We start from the raw sequence: 21,146 nt of genomic DNA on the forward strand, positions 1-21,146 counted from the left end.
GCCAATAAAACCTTAAGGCCTCGATTAGTGAGTGGTATTTGGAAATTGTGTGGTACAGGGCGTCAGGCTGCCTCAACACTTCACCAACACCTTCCACCCCAACCTTCAGTTCACCTGGGCCATCTCCAGCACATCCCTCACCTTCCTGGACCTCTCAGTCTCCATCTCAGGCAACCAGCTTGTAACTGATGTCCATTTCAAGCCCACCGACTCCCACAGCTACCTGGAATACACCTCCTCCCACCCACACTCCTGCAAAAATTCCATCCCCTATTCCCAATTCCTCCGCCTCCGCCGCATCTGCTCCCACAATAAGACATTCCACTCCCACACATCCCAGATGTCCAAGTTCTTTAAGGACCGCAACTTTCCCCCCACAGTGATCGAGAACGCCCTCGACCGCGTCTCCCGCATTTCCCGCGACACATCCCTCACACCCCGCCCCCGCCACAACTGCCCCAAGAGGATCCCCCTCGTTCTCACACACCACCCTACCAACCTCCGGATACAACGCATTATCCTCCGACACTTCCGCCATTTACAATCTGACCCCACCACCCAAGACATTTTTCCATCCCCTCCCCTGTCAGCTTTCCGGAGAGACCACTCTCTCCGTGACTCCCTTGTTCGCTCCACACTGCCCTCCAACCCCACCACACCCGGCACCTTCCCCTGCAACCGCAGGAAATGCTACACTTGTCCCCACACCTCCTCCCTCACCCCCATCCCAGGCCCCAAGATGACATTCCACATTAAGCAGAGGTTCACCTGCACATCAGCCAATGTGGTATACTGCATCCACTGTACCCGGTGCGGCTTCCTCTACGTTGGGGAAACCAAGCGGAGGCTTGGGGACCGCTTTGCAGAACACCTCCACTCAGTTCGCAACAAACAACTGCACCTCCCAGTCGCAAACCATTTCCACTCCCCCTCCCATTCTCTAGAGGACATGTCCATCATGGGCCTCCTGCAGTGCCACAATGATGCCACCCGAAGGTTGCAGGAACAGCAACTCATATTCCGCCTGGGAACCCTGCAGCCTACTGGTATCAATGTGGACTTCACCAGTTTCAAAATCTCCCCTTCTCCTACTGCATCCCTAAACCAGGCCAGTTCGTCCCCTCCCCCCACTGCACCACACAACCAGCCCAGCTCTTCCCCCCCACCCACTGCATCCCAAAACCAGTCCAACCTGTCTCTGCCTCCCTAACCGGTTCTTCCTCTCACCCATCCCTTCCTCCCACCCCAAGCCGCACCCCCAGCTACCTACTAACCTCATCCCACCTCCTTGACCTGTCCGTCTTCCCTGGACTGACCTATCCCCTCCCTACCTCCCCACCTACACTCTCTCCACCTATCTTCTTTACTCTCCATCTTCAGTCCGCCTCCCCCTCTCTCCCTATTTATTCCAGTTCCCTCTCCCCATCCCCCTCTCTGATGAAGGGTCTAGGCCCGAAACGTCAGCTTTTGTGCTCCTGAGATGCTGCTTGGCCTGCTGTGTTCATCCAGCCTCACATTTTATTATCTCAGGTTTTGATGTCTGGTTTGAGGGGAGACAGATACAAAGAAATGCCCGTTAGTCTGTGCAGTGATTGACACCAGCAGCACCCCCACATTCGTGGGAATCGCTGGCAAAACCCTGGGCTCAGTTGCATGTTGGCTAGGCCGGTCCTTTCATAGGATCCATGTTCCTGGTCATTGCAGACACCCATTCAAAGTGGTTGGACGTGCATACCGTTTGTTCGGCAAATTCAGGGATTTATCAGCAGGGAATTCCAATACTTCCTGAAGTCAAATGGCATTCGGCACATTAGGACAGTTCCATACCATCCATCATCCAATGGTCTCGCAGAAAGAGCAGTCCATACGTTGAAGCTTAGAGGAGCAGCCTACAGCGTCACTTCATACCAAACTATCCCAGTTCCTGTTGGATTATAAGACCACCCGTCATGCTCAATAGGGGTAGCTCCAGCAGAGTTGCTGATGGGGAGAAGACTCTGCACCAGGCTAAACCTGATATTCCTGGGCCTGGTGGGGGGGGGACAGTGAAACAGTGGCAGGAATAGCACATGCCTCCTCTAAGCAAGAGAGACAATTTGAGTTCAAGGGACTGACTCTCAGCTGGATGGCCAGAGCCAGTGTACCAGGCACATGTAAGTAAAGGGTGGCTTGGTGACAGGATACCAGTCTCTGTGAAATTATTTCAGTTTGGATCTTGTTCTTCTTTAATCAAAGCTGTGCACTTTACAGCATGTGTGGATGCAGTGTGTTGGGGGGGGTTGGGGGAAGGATGGGGTGTAACGGTGTTAAGATAGAGGGGTCCTCAGGGTGGTGACCTTGGCCCAATCAACTTCACCATTGAGTTAAATTCCAGAGAGAGTCGTGGAGCCATGCACAGAAAGAGGCCAAGCGTTGTGAGCATAAGCATCAGCTCTGAAACAGAATCAGGACAGGTCTGTTTGTTGTTTTTCACCTCCTTAATCACTTGCTGCAAACCTCCCAGTCATGATGGTCCATCACAGGGGACTGGGGAGTAGCGGCTGTCATTGTTGATTCATAGTTGAGGAGTTTGTTTTTATTCACTCATAACATCATCAGAATTTATTGTCCAATCCTAGCTGTCGGAAATGTTCTTTGTAAGAGAGACGCTGTCCTGGGGACAAAGGGTATTTTTCCATTGACCTTGGTCTAATAATGGCACCGGCGGGTCGAAAAATGCTGTATGTCATGCCAGTCAATGTTCTGTTAGATTTCTCAGGCCTCTTCCACATTGCAATTATTCTAGATTTGTCTTTAGGAGTCAGCCATGAGCTGTTATAATGCTGCCTTCTTGACTTGGATCGTTCCATCATGTAGCAAAGGCTGGCCACTTTTATTCCTTCTGCAGCTATTTGTCGACCCGGTCTCTGGTAGCAATGATGCTCAAACTCAATGGTCTACAACAAGCGTCTAGTGCAGCCAACTTTATTTGATTCCACTGTTCTGGAATTGAGTTGGGTATGTGAAGACTGCCCACAAGATGACTTTGGAATTCCTTGACACAATCAGACAGGTTACCCCACCTTCCTGCATCTCTCTATCCATCTCTCCATCCCCCCACACTGTGTCCAGTTCTGTTAATAATCTTTCACCCACTTTCCTTATCAAGGCATTGTGAGCCATGAGGAAGAACATTATAGAACTTCAGTAGGATGTGACAAGGCTGGTGGAGTAGGCAAGCAGGCAGCAGATGCAGTCCAAAGTAGTGTCAGATGATTATTTGGATAGAAATAGGGTGCAGGGTATGAGGGGGGGGGGGGACATGTATTAAGGAGAAAGCAGGAGATTGTCATGGGGTCACAACACTTGCTTGAAGAGTCAGTGCAGCTACAAGAGGTCAAAAGGCTTCCTTCTGTTCCATATTGCTTTTCTCTTTGGTCAAGAGCTGCTTTAGGATGGAGTCATTAAACGTTTGAGTTCTTCCGATGACATTGTCCTAGATGGAATTTGATCATTGATCAAACAATGCTCTGTCCAGCAGACATCAGACCCTCCCACATAAGTTCAGTGGTGCAGACATCCCTTAGATCTTCAAACAATGAGGTAATTCAGGTAGTGTCCGAGCTGTGTTGTAGGATGTTTCTGTTGGTTTTGTACTTGTCTTTTATGTGGAGGACAGTGTTTATTAAAATAAAGCCATACTGCACACACTTTGTCAGCAGGAAGACCCCAGATGTCTTCTCGCAACCTGCTTCTCCCCAATGGTCCCTCCACACACATCAGAGTTATGGCCAATCATGGTATCAAAGTCCTGCAGAACGGGACCTTCCCTTCACAAAGAGTCAAGGGTCAGGGCATAAAAGTTGATGACTGGCATAGATGGGTTACAGCTTAGCCAGAGGTGAAGTATCACAGGTTTTTCGCTCATACAGCTGGGGATTGGGGAGGAGTCTAGCAGCACATCCTAGTTCCTATACTAGATGACAAAATCAACGTTGTGCATAAAGGAATGACTGTCTCTCTTGTCTTTCCAGCAGAAGGCACATGCCCGAGATTTTACCTTCATCTCACTCTCCCCAGTTCTCCTTTCTGGACGGTGGCTCTGAAGATGATCCACGAGTGTTCCAACGTTCCAAATTGCAAACTGCAGAGTTTGATCATGAGGGTGGTGATCCTGCAAGGGGACGGGTCTCCACAGCTGATATTAGGCCGTTGTGGGTGACTGCAGGGTATCCTGAACACAGCTGTTCAGTGACAGATGTTGCTGCCCATAGACTTCTCTGTCCCAGTGATGAGTCCATTGTTCTTCACACATCTGCTGCCTATATCCAGAGCCCTGACCGCGGGATGCCCAGGTTCACAGCCTTGTACTGGTCACCAAATCTCCCCGGCCACAAGACTTGGGAGAAACTTGGACGCGAGGACCTTGAGGTGCCAACATTGCCAGCTCATGGCAGGTTTTTGGGCACATCTTGGTGGCATGATTACCCAGGATGGCAAAGATCACCATACCGGCTGCACCCTTCTTCCATCTTCGCAGCTGTTCTGCCCCTAGAGGGCGTTTTTGGATCGTACTTTGTCTGGCACTGCCCCCTTACATGGTTGCCAAGGGTGGCCCAATCAGAAAGGAGGAACGTCCAATAGCATGGCTTAAAACATCATCAAAAAGTGCATAATCTCTCCACCGCCGCAAGGTGACATTCCGCGGAGAGCTGCAAACCTTGGCAACACAAATCCACATCTAAATACTTCACCAATATCATGACAGGTTCCACATCTACCACCTCTACAGGAAAATTCACCAGAGTTAAAGAGCAGGGATGTGATGTTGGAACTGGATAAACATCTGTGAGGCCACAGTTACAGCAATGCGTGGAGTTCCGAATCTATGTTATAGGAGGGATGCGATTGGCCTGGAGATGGTGCAGAGGAGATTTACCAGGATGTTGCCTCAGCTGGACAGTTTAAGTTATAAAGAGAGATTAAAGAGACTGGTTATTTTCCTTAGAGCAGAGGAGATTAAGGAGACATGATTCTGATGGAGAAAATTCTGAGGGGCATAGAAAGGAAGGAACATTCTGTAAGTCTCCTCTGCAGCCTCTCAAGGACACTCACGTTCTCACTGAAGTGTGGCGACCAAAACATGACACATTTTTCAGTTGTGTCCCCATAAGAATCGGATCTGTATAGATGCAGCGAAACTTTCCTGCTTTTGTACACATTTCCTGTATTTATGAAACCTAACATCCCATGTGGTTTGCTGACCAATCTCTCAATACATCGTGTCACTTTCAAGATTGATACGCATGAGCCACCTGGATCCCTGCTCACTCTTAAAAGTGTACCATTAGGGACAACAGGAACAGAAATAGGCCATTCAGCCCCTCGAACCGTCTCCCGTCTATGTTGTCTCTCCTTATCCCTTCTGCAAAAGGCATCAACTCACACCTCTATATTAAATTCCATCCAACATATGTCTGCCTATTCTGTTAATCCATTTAAGTCCCGTTGCAAACAATTGATATTGTTCTCACTATTTATCACTCTGCCAACTTTGGCACGCTGGCAGGCTTTAAAATTTGACTGTATTCCGAATATCTAGTGCATTAGTATGTGATCAAAACGTAGTTTTGTGGGTTTGAGGCTCAGTGCAGGCTGACAGATTGCCATATGGAGGCACCGTGCACTATTGGTGGAGCAGGGTTGGGCAGGGGGGTAGGGGGAGGTGGGAATGCTGATTTTGGGTGAACAAAACAATAAACTGAGGCCCATCCTGCTGGAGAAACTCAGCAGGTGTGACAGCATCTACGGAGAAAAAACAGTTAACTAGTTGAGTCTAGTGACTTTTTTAGTTCTCCAGCAATTTCTACCTTTGTTCGCCATGATCATTACTGATCATTACCACTTTGAGAGCTGTGTACAAATTGGCTGCTATGATTCTTATATTAAAAGTGATGGTACCATAAAAGAACTTTTAGATTAGATTCCCTACAGTGTGGAAACAGGCCCTCTGGCCCACCAAGTCTACACTGCCCCTGAAGCATCCCACCCAGACCCATCCCCCTACAACGCACACATCCCTGAACACTACGGGCAATTCAGCATGGCTGATCCACCTAGCCTGCACATCTTTGGACTGTGGGAGGAAACTCACGCAGACACAGGGAGAATGTGCAAACTCCACACAGACAGTCACCTGAGGCTGGAATTGAACCTGGATCCCTGGTGCTGTGAGGTTACAGGGCTAACCACTGAGCCACCGTGCCACCCCATTTGTGTTAAAATTCTTTCGGATGTCCTGTAAATGTCTCGCAAGATAAATGTAAGATTTATGTTTTAACAGAGGCAAAGGAAGCCACAGGAGGTATAATCCCCAACAATGGTGCAGAAACATAAACAAGGCTGTTATTTTACTCCTCAAGCCTCAACTTTGAGACTCACAGCTCCCCAAATACAGGCAGCAGCCTGTTGACGGTAAGCAATGTAAGATCGAGCTACTACTTAATTTCACAATTACCCCCAAGGAAGTGAGGTTGAGGATCAGGGAGACTAGGTGGGTCAAGGTGGTTGGGGGCTAAGGCTTACAAAGAAGAATCCAATGATTGATGGGTCAGATGTCAGGGCAGGAGGCTGATGAACTAGAATGCTATGAAATAAGGAAACCAGGGGTTAAGAAGGCAAGGGATCAAGGAAGCCAAGGATTGAGGCAACAAGGGGTCAAGTGCCGGGATTTGAGGTGGTCAAGGCTCGGGGGTCAAGTGCCTTCAGGTCAATGGGAGCTGAGTGAGGAGACCAGAGATCTTCAAAGATTGTGATTGGGATCAGAGACTGAGAATGAGCTGTGAAACTAGACATCAAGATCAAAGCCTGGGGGTCAGGATAGAAGACCAGGATAGAGGAGCAGCAGTATGCGAAGCCAGAGATAGGGATTTGGTTTATCAGATACCGAGTAAGAAAGAGATGTTTGGGTCGGAATTTGTTGGGGATTTCCTTCTCACCATAACTGGGGCCTAATGGATCAGTTTGTCCCTAAGAACTGGTGGTAAAAGTCCAGATCCAAAGGCCTATATATTTAACACCACACGATTGAGTAATATTGTACGAGTGGGAATGGACCAAATAATCTTATGCATAATAAAACTTTTGAAAATTTAAAATTTCCCTAACTCTATGACCCAGCAATGCCTTTCTCCAGTTCCAAATGATGAAGTGATTTAACATGTTGGCCTCCAGGCCTTTCTATTTTGGTACAGGGATTTGGAAAGTTCTGGCAAAAGAGGGCCTGGGCCAACTGGAAGTGGGGAGCACAGTCCCCACCTCGCTTTAGAAACTGGAGAAAGGGACTTCCACAAAAGATGGGTGCTGGTCTATCCAGATCCCTCTGTTGGGCCTCTGCCCAAACGATAATGGGAAAGCTGTCAGAATGATGAGGAATGAGCTACACAAGCTGGGGCCTCAACCATAATGAGTCTGGAAACAACCTCTGAAGAACATCAAACTCTTGCTATGATGTCCAGAAGCCTTGTTCTGGAGGTTGGGTAAATTTGACCGGAATTCTCACGTTCCCTGTCTTCACTTAGGGGAAAATATTGTCAGAAAAAAAGCCATAAAGACAAGAGTTTGAGATAACTCTTCGAGGTAGACCTCTCCACAGACACATGACCAAGAATAGAAAGCTCCATTTCTTGAGGGCCATGGGGCTCAAGGCACTACAGCATTATCACAGAATATCCACGGTTGTTCTGAAACAGTGCGAAGTGTGAGAGAAGGAGGAAGGTGGGATAGATCATGGTCCTACAGCAAAAAGATTTTTCAGTCAGCAACCCTGCTACTGCAGGCATTGGAACTCATATTAGGGCTGGAGTACTCCTTGCCTAGTTTTCTATTGAAAGGAAAAGTTGTAGAAAGGAGATAATGAAAGGTAAGTACATTCAACCAGACTATGATTGAGAAACTGAAACAAAATGAGTACTGGTAGATGTTATTCCATGATTGATGTGTGCCTGCTGATCAATCCTGAGTGTACTAATAATCACACTAACAATTGAAGATGATCAGTGGAACTTGTAACATGGTTCATTTGCACTTGTTAGAAGCCACACGTAGATACGCAGGAAACCTGTTAGCTGCAAATAAATAGCATATGTTCAAGCCTTGAACCTTTTTTGAATTACCATAAGTTTGTTGGGGGAAGTGGGTGGTGGGTTGGGCTATGTTTCTTCAATGCTTTCTCCAAAGCAATACCCAAAATAATCAGAGTGGCCTTGGAAAATTAGCACCTGTATAGATTGTTGTGATCACTTGCAATTTGGCATTCTTGCATTTGTCCTGATGAGTGCAAGACAAAAAAAACACTTTGGCAAAGTGTCTCTCTTTTCATCAATAGGAGCTTTCTATAACTTACTTCATAGCTAGTGTTTATTTAACAAGATCTCAGTAAATACAGGCACACTGGGAAACTTACTCGATCGTTCTGGAGATTCATACTTTCTTCCTTTTCGAACATACATAAATGTTTTATCTCTTAGCTCCTCTTCGTCAGTGTCTGAGCTACAGCTACTGTTGCCGCTACTGCTGCTGCTCTCGTCATATTTTCGTGAATTTGGTTCCGTTGTCTCGGGCATTGAGAATAACTGCTGCAGGACACAAAAGGAATTGCCACTTTTTACCACAGACACTCCTCGACGTGCACAGAGTAAAATACCTGCTTTTCAGTTCTCTGCCAAGGCTCACATTTGTACACCAAGCAGAGGGAGTTTCTGAAGAAGGGTCTAGGCCCGAAATGTCAGCTTTCCTGCTCCTCTGATGCTGCTTAGCCGGCTGTGTTCATCCAGCTCTACACCTTGTTATCTCAGGGCAGTTTGGGACCCTTCTTCAGAAATGGGGGCTTCATAATGGGCTTATAATTTACTCAAGAGATAGTAAGAACTACCAATGCTGGGGTCAGAGATATCACACTGTGGAGCTGGAGGAACACAGCAGGACAGACAGCATCAGAGGAGCAGAAAAGTTGATACTTCGGGTCAGGATCCTACTACAGAAACGTCAACTTTCCTACTCCTCTGAATGCTGCTTGACCTGCTGTGTTCCTCCAGGTCCACCCTGTGTTATCTCTGGCCCCAGCATCGGCAGTTCTTACTATGTCTGGTTCACTAATGCCCTTACCTGGCCTGGACTACGTGTGACTCAAGACCCACAGCAAAGTGGTTGACTCTTAACTGTTCTGTGGGCAATTAGGGATGGGCAATAAATGCTGGCCTAGCGAAGGAATCCCAAATCCCACTCAGGCAGTCGGGAAGGGAGGAAATTAGAAACTGGGAAAGGGGCTTCTTCATGAACTCACAGAGCCTGTGAAGGAAGAAATATCCTGCCATTAGCCCTAGGGTGGGCCTGGCGAGATTCAAACTCGGCACACTGCCTGAAGAATTGTAGGAAGAGGGTCCCAGATACCGACAGATTCAGCAATGAAGGCCTTCAATGATCCAACAGTGGCTTGGCATGCCCTACCCAATGTTGGGAGGAGCTGTCCAAAAGATGCCCATAGTAATTATGGCCCCATGTCCTGGTGCTAAATCAGGGGTTCTTAAAACTTCCATTGGCTGTCAATTTGAATCACAGAATCAGTGCAGAATGAGGCCATATGGGCAACAAGTCTGTATCAACCTTCTGCAGAGCAATCCATCCCAGCCTATCCCAGTAACACTGCATTTTCTGGAGGTAATTCCCCTAGCTTGCACATCCCTGGACATTATGGGCGATTTAGCATGGCCAATCCACTGAATCTCCACATCTTTGGACTGTGGGAGGAAACCAGAGGAAACCCACGCAGTCACGGGGAGAATGTGCAGATTCCACACAGACAGACGCCCGAGGCTAGAATCGAACCTGGGTCCCTGGCACTGTGAGGCAGCAATGTTGACCACTGATTGACTGGGTTGTCCTAAGCAAGATGTGAGGTGCCTTGCGAGAATGAACACTTGCTGTCTGGAGCTAAGTCCATACCTTTGGCCCCCTCTGACGGGGTGACTTCCCGAGAAGCTTCTCATCATCCACTTCACACTGCTCCAGGAGATCCAGGATGTCTTCCTCCTTTAGAAGGATCAACATGAGAATTCCTGTCAACCGAGTCAGTCACTTAACAAACACCGCCCCACCACCCCCACCGCCCTCCCCCCACCCCCCACCCTTCTTGAACCACTGCAGTCCATATTTGCTATGTTGACCCACCATGTCCTTAGGGACAGAATTCCAGAATTCTGATTCAGTGACACTGAGGGAATGGCAATGTATTACCCAGGCAAGTGCACAGTATTCCATCACATTCCTGAGTTGTGCCTTATAGATGGCAGACAGGCTTTTGGGAGTCAGGAGATGAGTTACTTGCCACAGTATTTCCAGCCTCTGAGCTATTCTTGTAGCCACTGTGTTTACGCAGCACGTCCACTGAGTTTCTGAACAATGGTAAGTCCTAGGATGTTGATGATGGGAGTCAGCAAAGATATTGCTTCTTGATTCCTATTGACTCCATTTTTGCTCTGGCTCTTTGATGCCATAATCAGTCAAATTCATAGAACCTCTATAGTATGGAAACAGGCCATTCGGAAAACAAGTCCACACTGACCCTCCGCAGAGCATCCCACCCAGATTCACCCCCTTACTCTAACCCTGTAACTCTATGTACCATGGCTAAACCACCCACCCTGCACATCTTGGACCGTGGGACAGCGCACCCAGAGGAAACACACGCAGACACGGGGAGAATGTACAAACTCCACACAGACAGTCACCCGAGGGTGGAATTGAACCCGGGTCCCTGGCGCTGTGAGGCTGCAGCGCTAACTACTGAGCCACCGTGCCACCTTGATTTAAAGGGTAGTCACTCTCCTGTTACCTCGCCAGTTCCTCACCAGTGCAGAGGAGATTTACCAGGATGTTGCCTGGTATGGAGGGAAGGTCTTACGAGGAAAGGCTGAGGGACTTGAGGCTGTTTTCATTAGAGAGAAGAAGGTTGACAGGTGACTTAATTGAAACATATAAAATAATCAGAGGGTTATATAGGGTGGATAGGGAGAGCCTTTTTCCTAGGATGGTGACGGCGAGCACGAGGGGGAAATAGCTTTAAATTGAGGAGTGAAAGATATAGGACAGATGTCAGAGGTAGTTTCTTTACTCAGAGAGTAGTAAGGGAATGGAACGCTTTGCCTGCAACGGTAGTAGATTCGCCAACTTTAGGTACATTTAAGTCGTCATTGGATAAGCATATGGACGTACATGGAATAGTGTAGGTTAGATGGGCTTGAGATCGGTATGGCAGGTCGGCACAACATCGAGGGCTGAAGGGCCTGTACTGTGCTGTAATGTTCTATGTTCTATGTTCCATCTATATTTGGGCCAAGGCTGTTACAAGTTTCGGAGCCAAGTGACCCTCATGGAAACAAATACAGCATCGGTGAGCAAGCAGGTGCTCCTTGCTAGTGCTATTGATGACCCCTTTCCATCACTTTTCTGATGATCAAGTACCAACTGGTGGGGTAGTAATTAGCCGGGTTGGATTTGTCCTGCTTTTCATTTACAGGACAAACCTGGGCAATTTTCCACATTGTCAGGTAGATAGCAGTGTTGTAGCTGTACTGGAACAGCTTGTCCAGGGGAGCGGCAAGTTCTGGAGCATGAGTCTTCAGTACCATTGCTGGAACGTGGTCAGCACCTGTAGCCTTTGCAGTATCCAGTGTCTCCAACCGTTTCTTGATATCACGTGGAGTGAATCGAATTGGCTGGAAGACTGGTGTCTGTGATGCTGGGGACCACTGAAGGAGGCCGAGATGGATCATCCACTCGGTATTTCTGGCTGAAGAATCCTGCACATGCTTCAGCCTTACCTTTTGCTCTGATGTGTTGGGCTCTTTCATCATTGAGGATGGGGATATTTGTGGAGCCTCCTCCTCCACTGTGCTGTTCAATAGTCCACCACCATTCACATGATCTCTGTTGATGGATAAACAACAAGGAAGCAAGAATCTGAAGCCTCCTATTGGCAATGAGCCAAACCAGGCTCCAATTGCAGTGGTATGCTAATGACTGACTGGCCAATGGACAGAAAATGTGTCTTGTCTCTTGTGAAACAGAGCCACTAAGAGCAGTGTATAAAATAAGGATCTGCAAGACAATAAATACACATCATTGAATCATATCATCCTTACAGTGTGGAAGCAGGTCATTCAGGCCATCAAGTTCACACTGTCTCTCCGAACAGCATACCACCTAGACCCATTCCCCCTACCCTAACGCTGAAACGCTGTATTTCCCATAGCCAATCCACCTAACCTACACCTCTTTGGATTGTAGGAGGAAACTGAGCACCCGAAGGAAACCCTTGCAGCCAGGTGAAGAATGTGCAAACTCCACACACACAGTCACCAGAGGTTGGAATCAAACCTGGGTTCTGAGCGCTGACATCATCAGCAGGAGGACAAACTACAGTCAAGAGACAAGGCACCGAGTCAACCAGAGGCTGAGGACTAGTTCCATCAGGAACCTGACCACAGAATGGGATTAGAATAGATAGGCAATAAAGTGTGGAGCTGGATGAACACAGCAGGCCAAGCAGCATCTTAGGAGCACAAAAGCTTTTCTGATGAAGGGTCTAGGCCCGAAACGTCAGCTTTTGTGCTCCGAAGATGCTGCTTGGCCTGCTGTGTTCATCCAGCTCCACACTTTGTTATCTTAGAATCGATAGGTGGTTGTTTTTCACTGGTGTGTACTATATGGACCAAAGGGCCTTTTTCTGTGCTGTATATCTCTCTATGATGGACCACAGCTCTTTCCAAGTATCATGATTTTACACTTATGGTGGAAGAAGTAAAATCTGTGAAACTTGTGCAAACACCTTCATATCTGTATGGTTTCTTTTGTAAAAGTCAGAAGTCACTCAACACCAGACAAAGAGACAGTGCTCCAAAAGTTTGTTGTTTCAAATAAACTTGTTGGACTATAGCCTGGTGTCTTGTTATTTCTGACTTTGTCCATCCCAGTCCAATACCAGCACCTTCACATCACTTCATTTCATAGCTAGCCTTCACTGGATATCACCTTTAGAACTGCTCTCCCAATTTTATCTGTACTCATCACTGGCCTGAGTCTGAACAACTAAATTAAGTCAGATCTCACACAACCTGTCTCAAAGTAGCATTCCGCATACAATTAAATCCTTTGTTTCAACGTGTTCATAGCTGGCTCTTTAAATATCTCTTCAAACTGTACATAAAATATCCCATCACTTTGCCACATAGCTCACCCCCATTATTTATTGTTTGGCTTTGAACTTTGTCTATAACATGCATCGTTTACCAAGGAGATAAGATCTTTCTTGTCACAGTTTTCAATTAACTTACCATAGGACTGAAAAAATACCATTGTCGAAAGCAGCCCTCAAATCGCCTTCTGCACTCATTGTGTTCGCACACATTAAGGACCTTTCAGATTTACAAAACATGCCCAAATAGTGGTCAGGCTTCTTCTCTCTATAAGTCCGCTTTGTATGTATTTTTTGATTGCATCTCTACTAAAAATTAATGTGACAAAGCTATTCAAAGGCAGAGTTTGTTTTTAATGTGAAAGGTTCTTTTCTGCAAGCTAACTGTGTGTCTTTTATTTGGTGACCCAGCACTGACAAGCTGCCCAGCTCAAAGGCTGAAAGCAAGACGGCTACAGGCCAATACACTCGGTGACATTCATCAGAAAGAGGGAAATCCAACTACAGCTACAGTGTCTTTGTCTGTCAAGGGATCTCCTCATCATTCTTTGTCTTGCTGGGCTGAGAAAAAAAGATCAGTCCAATGCATTGAATACCAGCCTAGAATCTGGTATGTACTATCTGCAAGATGCACTGCAGAGATTCACCAAGGCTCCTTTGACAGCACCTTCCAAACCTTCTACCTCCTGGAAGGACAAAGGCAGCAGATACATGGGAACACCACCACTGGCATGTTCCCCTCCAAAGCACTCTGATTTGGAAACGTATCGCTGCTGCTTCACTGTCGTTGGGTCAAAATCCTGGAACTCCCTCCCTAATGGCAATGTAGGTCTGCCAACACTATGTGGAATGCAGCAGTTCAAGAAGGCAGCTCACCACCACCTTCTCAAGGGCAAAAGGGGAGAGTTTTAAATGCTGACCCAATCAGCAACACCCACATCCCAAGCACTAATCACAAAGGAAATTGCAAGACTAAACTAAGGGCATTAATATCCCAGGCACATAGCAGTTGAGATATGAGTGTTTGCACAGTGGATGCCTCAAATGCATAGCCCTCCTCTTCTCCCACTACCAAAACAATTGAATTAAAACCCAGAAGACTATACAAAATAGAAAGAGGAAGAGGTTGTTTGGCCACTCAAGCCTGCTCTGCCATTCAGTAGGCTGATCCAACATTCCTCACTTCCACTTAGACCATAAGACCATAAGACCTAGGAGTGGAAGTAAGGCCATTCGGCCCATCAAGTCCACTCCGCCATTTAAATCATGGCTGATCGGCATTTCAACTCCACTTCCCTGCACTCTCCCTGTAGCCCTTGATTCCTTCTGAGATCAAGAATTTGTCGATCTCTGCCTTGAAGGCATCCAACGTTCCGGCCTCCACTGCACTCTGTGGCAACGAATTCCACAAGCCCACCGCTCTCTGGCTGAAGAAATGTCGTCTCATTTCCGTTTTAAATTTACCCCCTCTAATTTTAAGGCTGTGCCCACCTAAGTCTCCCCACCTAATGGAAACAACTTCCTAGCGTCCACCCCTTCTAAGCCATACATTATCTTGTAAGTTTCTATCAGATCTCCCCTCAACCTTCTAAACTCTAATGAGTTCCTGCCCTATCCCATGTAACCCTTGATAGAGAAGAATGAAAAGAAGAAAATCTTGACACAGCGCATCTGGAGAATGTCAAAGAGTTCTGGCATGTATATTACAAGAGAAAGACATTAAAGCACTGAAGAAGGTGCAAACACTATTCACAAGCTGGTACCAGATCAAAGAGGACCCAGCTAATATGGAAAGATTGAACAGACGTGAGAAAGGGGAGAACCAAAGGGTAAACTGAAAGAAAACTTCAGGATTATGGCAAAGTTTGACACGGTAAACATAGAGAAGACGTTTCCACTTATGGGGAGACCAGGACTAGCCCTTCAATAACAAGGTAGCCAGAAATAAACTAAATAGGAAACTCAGCAAAGAATTTTCTGGAAGCTTCTGGAAGCTGAATTTATTAGTGACTATCGTTCAGTTCTGGTTCTGAGTTTGGATTCACCCACATTTCCACGGCTATCTGATTGAAGTCCCTTATAATTTGCAGTTCACCCCTCAACATTCTCTTTTCGTGTCCCAATGTGATGGATCTCACAGTCAATACCTTCATGTGATTCAGTGGGTTGCTGAGTTCCTTCTGGAGTGAGGCTGCTCTTCCTGCAAGGAAGGTCTGGAAGGCAACACATATGAGGCTCTCATACTTTTCCAGCAACTGCTTGTCATCGGGAGGGTAGATCCGCCTGGGATCACACAGGAGAAAACATGGATCTTATTCTTAGCAAAATAGAATTACAAATTCTGACAACACAAAAGAAGGTCATTCAGCCTATTATGCTTCTACTAGCTCTCTGATAAAGCTATCCAATTAGCCCCACTCACCCTACTGTGTCCCATGACCCCAACCATTTTGCCAATGATTTGAATCATTTGAGCTGGGGAGACTCCAAGATGACTTTGTGCAGCCCCTGTGAATGTCGATATTTTCCTCTTCTAACATGCCTTCCTGATTTTGGACACAGTTACACAGGATGGAAATTAAGTTTTGTAGAAGGTAAGGTCAGGCTATGTCACTGTAGACCCCCACTTCATTAGACAGACCTGAGTTTAACCTGAGGGCCACCTCAGCTGATGGTTGAGGTTGGGAAGGAAGGACCTTCATGGCGATTTCAGCTGGTGTGCTTTATATTACAAATGAACTTTATATTACAAACCAGCCATCCAGCCAACTGAGTTAACCAGTGTCCTACTGGGGCACTCTTCCCACTTTTCTTGGTGCCTGTAAGCTTCTTTACTGCTGGAGGGAGATAACTGAAAACGAAATCACATTAGTATTTATGAGCTGACCTGTTCTTGGTCTAGTGGAGCGTGATCCCTTGTTGTAACCTCTTTTACCTATAATGTAGGGTCTTGTTTTTTTAAATTATTTACCTGTAGTTCCCCAAGTTTTGATTTTCATGCTCTTCTCTTGAAATCTGCTTGCGGACTTGTGCAAGCCTCTCCTTCTGCGTGCAGAGTGGGAGAACAAAATGAGTCTTGACTATGCAACAGGGTGACAAGATAGACAACAGGATTTCCAACAGGACAGCAAGTGGCTGCTTACCAGCTCCTCTCTCCTCCTCTCCAGTGAGTGGCGCTGTTTCTCCCACTCCGAGGAGCCAGCAGATAGTCTCTTTACTGACCCTTGCCCATACAGTCTTCTTTGAGCCTCGGCTTTCTGCTGGACCAGATTCTTCCTCCTGTCGCTGGTGCTGAAGCAGAGAAGCAACATCAGCTGATAATTACATGAAAGCAATGCATCCACCATCCTCACCATCCAGCAAAATCCATCATATTCTCTGCTGAGATAGTAGTAACTGCAGATGCTGCAGAATCCGAGATAACAAAGTGTGGGGCTGGATGAACACAGCAGGCCAAGCAGCATTGTGCTCCTAAGATGCTGCTTGGCCTGCTGTGTTCATCCAGCTCTACACTTTATATTCTCTGCTGAACTGTCATTCTATCTCTCTCTGGATGCCATCTCCACCGACCTGCTGAGTTTCTCTAGCACTTTCTGCTCTCATTTCAAGACTTCAGCATCTGCTGTTCTTTGCTTTATTTTACATGAGAGTAAAGCATGCACAACAAGGCAAGTGGAAGAGTGCAATGAAGATCCTTTCCCCAACACCCCTGCCACCACCCCACCACCACACACACACACACACACACACACACACACACACACACACACACACACACCTCCTGAATAAATTACACAATTCAGGAAACATCAGCAAGACAGACAGCCAGAAAATGAAGCCAGAGGGATCCAACAAATCCCAATTCTATGGGTTCACCAAGGTACACAAGCTGGGGATCCTCCTCAGACCCAATGTCTCACTGCCAGGTACACCAACCAATGGACTTGCCAAAGAACTATGACAGAAATTGAAATACCTAGTGGGCAATACCACCCTCTCCACCCACCCATCCCAAGAATTCATCAACATCATCAAGGACACCAGGATAGAATAGGACAAGACAATGATATCCTTCAACATAACAGCACTATTTACATTCATAAACGTCAACCGAGCCAAAGGGACAATTTCCACACTGCTGGACAAATCAAGTGGGCAGACAACCCAAGATAACAACATCACTAAGGACTCCACCATGAAACCACTGGGTCTGTGCCTCACAACCCACTTCATCTTCAACAAAAGTATATATGAACAAATCACCAATGGGATCCCCAATATCAGGAGTGATTGCAGGAGCAGTAATGCAAAGATTAGAATGGACAGCACTCGCCACTACACAATCCAAAGTTTGAGTCCGATATGTAGATGACACCTTTGTGATTGTAAACACACAAAACTGGAAGAAACCCACGGATACATAGACAACATCCTTACAGGGATAAAATTCATGAAAGAAGAGGAGAACTACCGACTCCCCTTCTTGGGCATAATGGTATAACACACAAAAACAGCAGGGAAGGCCAGGCTGGTGTATATAGAAAGACCACACATGCGGAAGGGAGCTACTTCAGGACACCATTTAAATGAGCCACAACACATTGCAGCAACCCAGAACTGCAGCACTCTTACAGAGTCTTCTAAAGAAATGGATACCCGAAGAACACAATCAGCTGTTACGTCTGAGACAAACCATAACAGGAAAGCACAACATGACCGGACTCACTAATCACCCTACCGGACATCAAAGATATTTCAGAGATGACCGCAAGACTACTCAGACCCTTAGGTATCAGGGTAGCCCACAAACCAAAAACCACCCTGTGACAATAAAATCCTCTCTGATGAAGGGTCAAGGCCCGAAACGTCAGCTTTTGTGCTCCTGAGATGCTGCTTGGCCTGCTGTGTTCATCCAGCCTCACATTTTATTGTCTTGGATTCTCCAGCATCTGCAGTTCCCATTATCACCACTCTGTGACAGCTACTGTCACAGTTTAATTTCAAGGTGAGAGGTGAAAGATTTGAACAGGACCCAACAGGCAACTTTTCCCACACAGGGTGTTTCATCTGTGGAATAAACTGCGAGAGGAAGTGGTAAAGGCAGGTCCAACATTTAAAAGACATTTGGACAGGTACATGAATAGGAAAGGTTTAGAGGGATATGGGCCAAACACAGGCAAATGGGACAGTTCAGTTAGTGGAGCTTGGTCAGCTTGGACGAATTGGATGGAAATGTCTGTTTCCATGCTACATGACTCTACAGAGCTCTCCTGTTTGATTTGGTCCAGCCCAAGATCCAGATGAGGACCATGATCTGGCGCAGTGAGCTTCTAGAGTGCAAGCACTTACAGTGATAATGTCAACCACTAGGTATATATTTGTTCTAACACATGGAACTTGCATCACTTCATGTAAGTGTCATATGCTAGAAATTGTTCATTCATAAACAATTAACTACATTATTCCTTAAATGGAGCAAAAAGATGCCTTAAAGTACAAGGAAAGATTTTCATTTACTTGCACTTTTCACTTCCACTGGATACGTTAAAGTGTGTTGCATTCAATTAGTTGCTTTTATCGAAATGTAATCACTGTTGTAATATCAGCAGCCAATTTACATGCAGCAAATTCCCATAAACAGCAATGGGAAAATTCTCTTTTTTAATGATGTTTTTTGAGGGACCCCAGGGAAATTCCTCACTTCCTGAAATTTGTGCTTTGGCATCTTTTCCAACATGCCATGCAGGAAAAAAGGGGCTTCAGTTGATCAGTCAAAGACAGGAGCTCCAACAGTGCAGCAATCCCACAGCAGTGCACTGAAATGCCACGCTGGGTTTTTTGCCCCCAGGAGTAGGGCTTCAACTCGGGACCTTTTGGTTCAGAGGTCAGGACTCACAGCTGACCAAAATAAAACGTGTGGTGGATCGAAAGAGAGGTGGCCATAATCTTGACTAAAAGGTGACATCTAATCAGAGGGAGGGAGACAAAAGAAAGCGTGGACATGCTGCAGACCACCATAGCATCCCCACAGGGTGGAAACAGGCATTCGACCCATTGAGTCCACAACGGCCCTCCAAACAGCATCGTGCCCAGACTCACCCCCATACCCCGCACATCCCTGGACACTGTAGACAATTTAGCACAGCCAGCGCACCTAAGCTACAGAGCTTTTGACTGTGAGAAGAAGCCGGAACAGGGTTAGAACATAGAATCCCTACAGTGTGGAAACAGACCCTTCAAAGCAACAAGTCCACACTGATCCTCGGAGCATCCCACCCAGATCCATTCATCATAACCCACCTAATCAGCACATACCTGAATACTATGGGCAATTTAGAACAAAGAACAAAGAAAATTACAGCGCAGGAACAGGCCCTTCGGCCCTCCAAGCCTGCGTCGATCCAGATCCTCTACTGAAACCAGTCACCTATTTTCCAAGGAACTGTATCCCTCTGCCCCCGCCCATTCATGTATCTGTCTAGATACATCTTAAATGACCCAATTGTGGACCTTTATCACCTCCACTGGCAACGCGTTCCAGGCACCCACCACTCTCCGCATAAAGAACTTCCCACGCATATCTCCGTTAAATTTTTCCCCTCTCACTTTGAACTCATGACCCCTAGTAACCGAGTCCCCCGACTCTGGGAAAAAGCTTCTTGTCATCCACCCTGTCTATGCCCCTCATTATTTTGTAGACCTCAACCAGGTCCCCCCTCAACCTCTGTCTTTCCTAATGTACATAGAACGGCTTGGCTAATCCACCTAGCATGCACACCTTTGGACTGAGGAAACCCACATAGACATGGGGAAAATGTGCAAACACCCCACAGCCAGTCGCCAGAGGGTGGAACTGAACCCAGGTCCCTGGCGCCATGGGGCAGTAGTGCTAAACACTGAGCCACTGTGGTGATGGGAATGACCATTGCTGAGGAAAGGAGAGAGAGGGAAGGGTTTAGACCGTTTAGGGTCAGGAGGAGGCAGCAGTTGGTGAGGGGGTTGGGTTGTGTGGAAGGGTGTTGTTTGGATGGCAACAGGAGAGAGGGACAGGTGATAACAGGGAGAGATTAGTTTTGAAGTTTGTGCATTAAGATATGGGAAGATGTTATAAACACAAATGAAGGCACAGTGCTTGGTATGTGGAATGGAGGGGAGGTAATGGCCTAGTGGTATTATCACTGCACTGTTAACCTAGAGACCCAGATAATGTTCTGGGGACCTGGGTTTGAATCCTGCCATGGCAGATGGTGGTATTTGAATTCAATAAATATCTGGAATTAAGAGTCTAATGATGACCATGAATCCATTGTCAATTGTTGGAAAAGCCCATCTGGTTCACTAATGTCCTTTATGGAAGGAAACTGCCATCCTTATCTGGTCTGGCCTACATGTGACTCCAGACCCACAGCAATATGGTTGACTCTTAATTTCCCTCTGGGAAATTAGGGATGGGCAACTAAAGTTGCCCGGCCAGCGACACCCTCAACCCGTGAATGAATAAAAAAAATCCAAATGGCTGCTCAAGTAGAATGTGAGATAGTAGATCCCTCTTCACTGTGAAAACACCTTCAGTTGAGTAAGCAGTTCCCATTCGACTTCACCAAGACAGCTCTGAGGTAGTCATACTGTTATCTACCAGCTCTGTAACCCTACACAGTCTGGTTAGCTGCTGAATGAAGGAGAGTAAAGTGTATGGATGTAAATTCAGCTTCATATCTGTCAATTTAACCTCTCATCAATTACTCAGCAGGCAGCCTTTCATCTCGCCCAGTTTCACTGTCGATTGAAGAAAGAGAAGTCATTGTGGGTCACTATATCTACAGCTTTTGATAATAATCCACAAAATGGTATCGTTGTAAATCAGCAAACTCTTTCTTGTAGAAATATACCACCTGTGGCGATCTTATTCATTCCT

At 46.6% G+C, this 21,146-nt stretch overlaps 1 protein-coding gene across 3 annotated transcripts in view; it reads right to left on the reverse strand.

The window, feature by feature from the left end:
* ttll7 (tubulin tyrosine ligase-like family, member 7) overlaps positions 1–21,146 on the reverse strand; it is a 283,625-nt gene that overhangs the window by 97,490 nt on the left and 164,989 nt on the right. For all 3 annotated transcript variants that reach the window (XM_059648159.1, XM_059648158.1, XM_059648157.1), the window contains 5 exons: positions 16,375–16,522; positions 16,203–16,276; positions 15,379–15,514; positions 9,982–10,068; positions 8,444–8,615 (listed from right to left, as the gene is read on the reverse strand). In XM_059648159.1, coding sequence (XP_059504142.1) covers positions 8,444–8,615; positions 9,982–10,068; positions 15,379–15,514; positions 16,203–16,276; positions 16,375–16,522 — 617 coding nt within the window. The remainder of the gene's footprint in view (positions 1–8,443; positions 8,616–9,981; positions 10,069–15,378; positions 15,515–16,202; positions 16,277–16,374; positions 16,523–21,146) is intronic.

Source organism: Stegostoma tigrinum, chromosome 8 (assembly GCF_030684315.1).
Source record: "Stegostoma tigrinum isolate sSteTig4 chromosome 8, sSteTig4.hap1, whole genome shotgun sequence".
Classification (NCBI taxonomy): domain Eukaryota; kingdom Metazoa; phylum Chordata; class Chondrichthyes; order Orectolobiformes; family Stegostomatidae; genus Stegostoma; species Stegostoma tigrinum.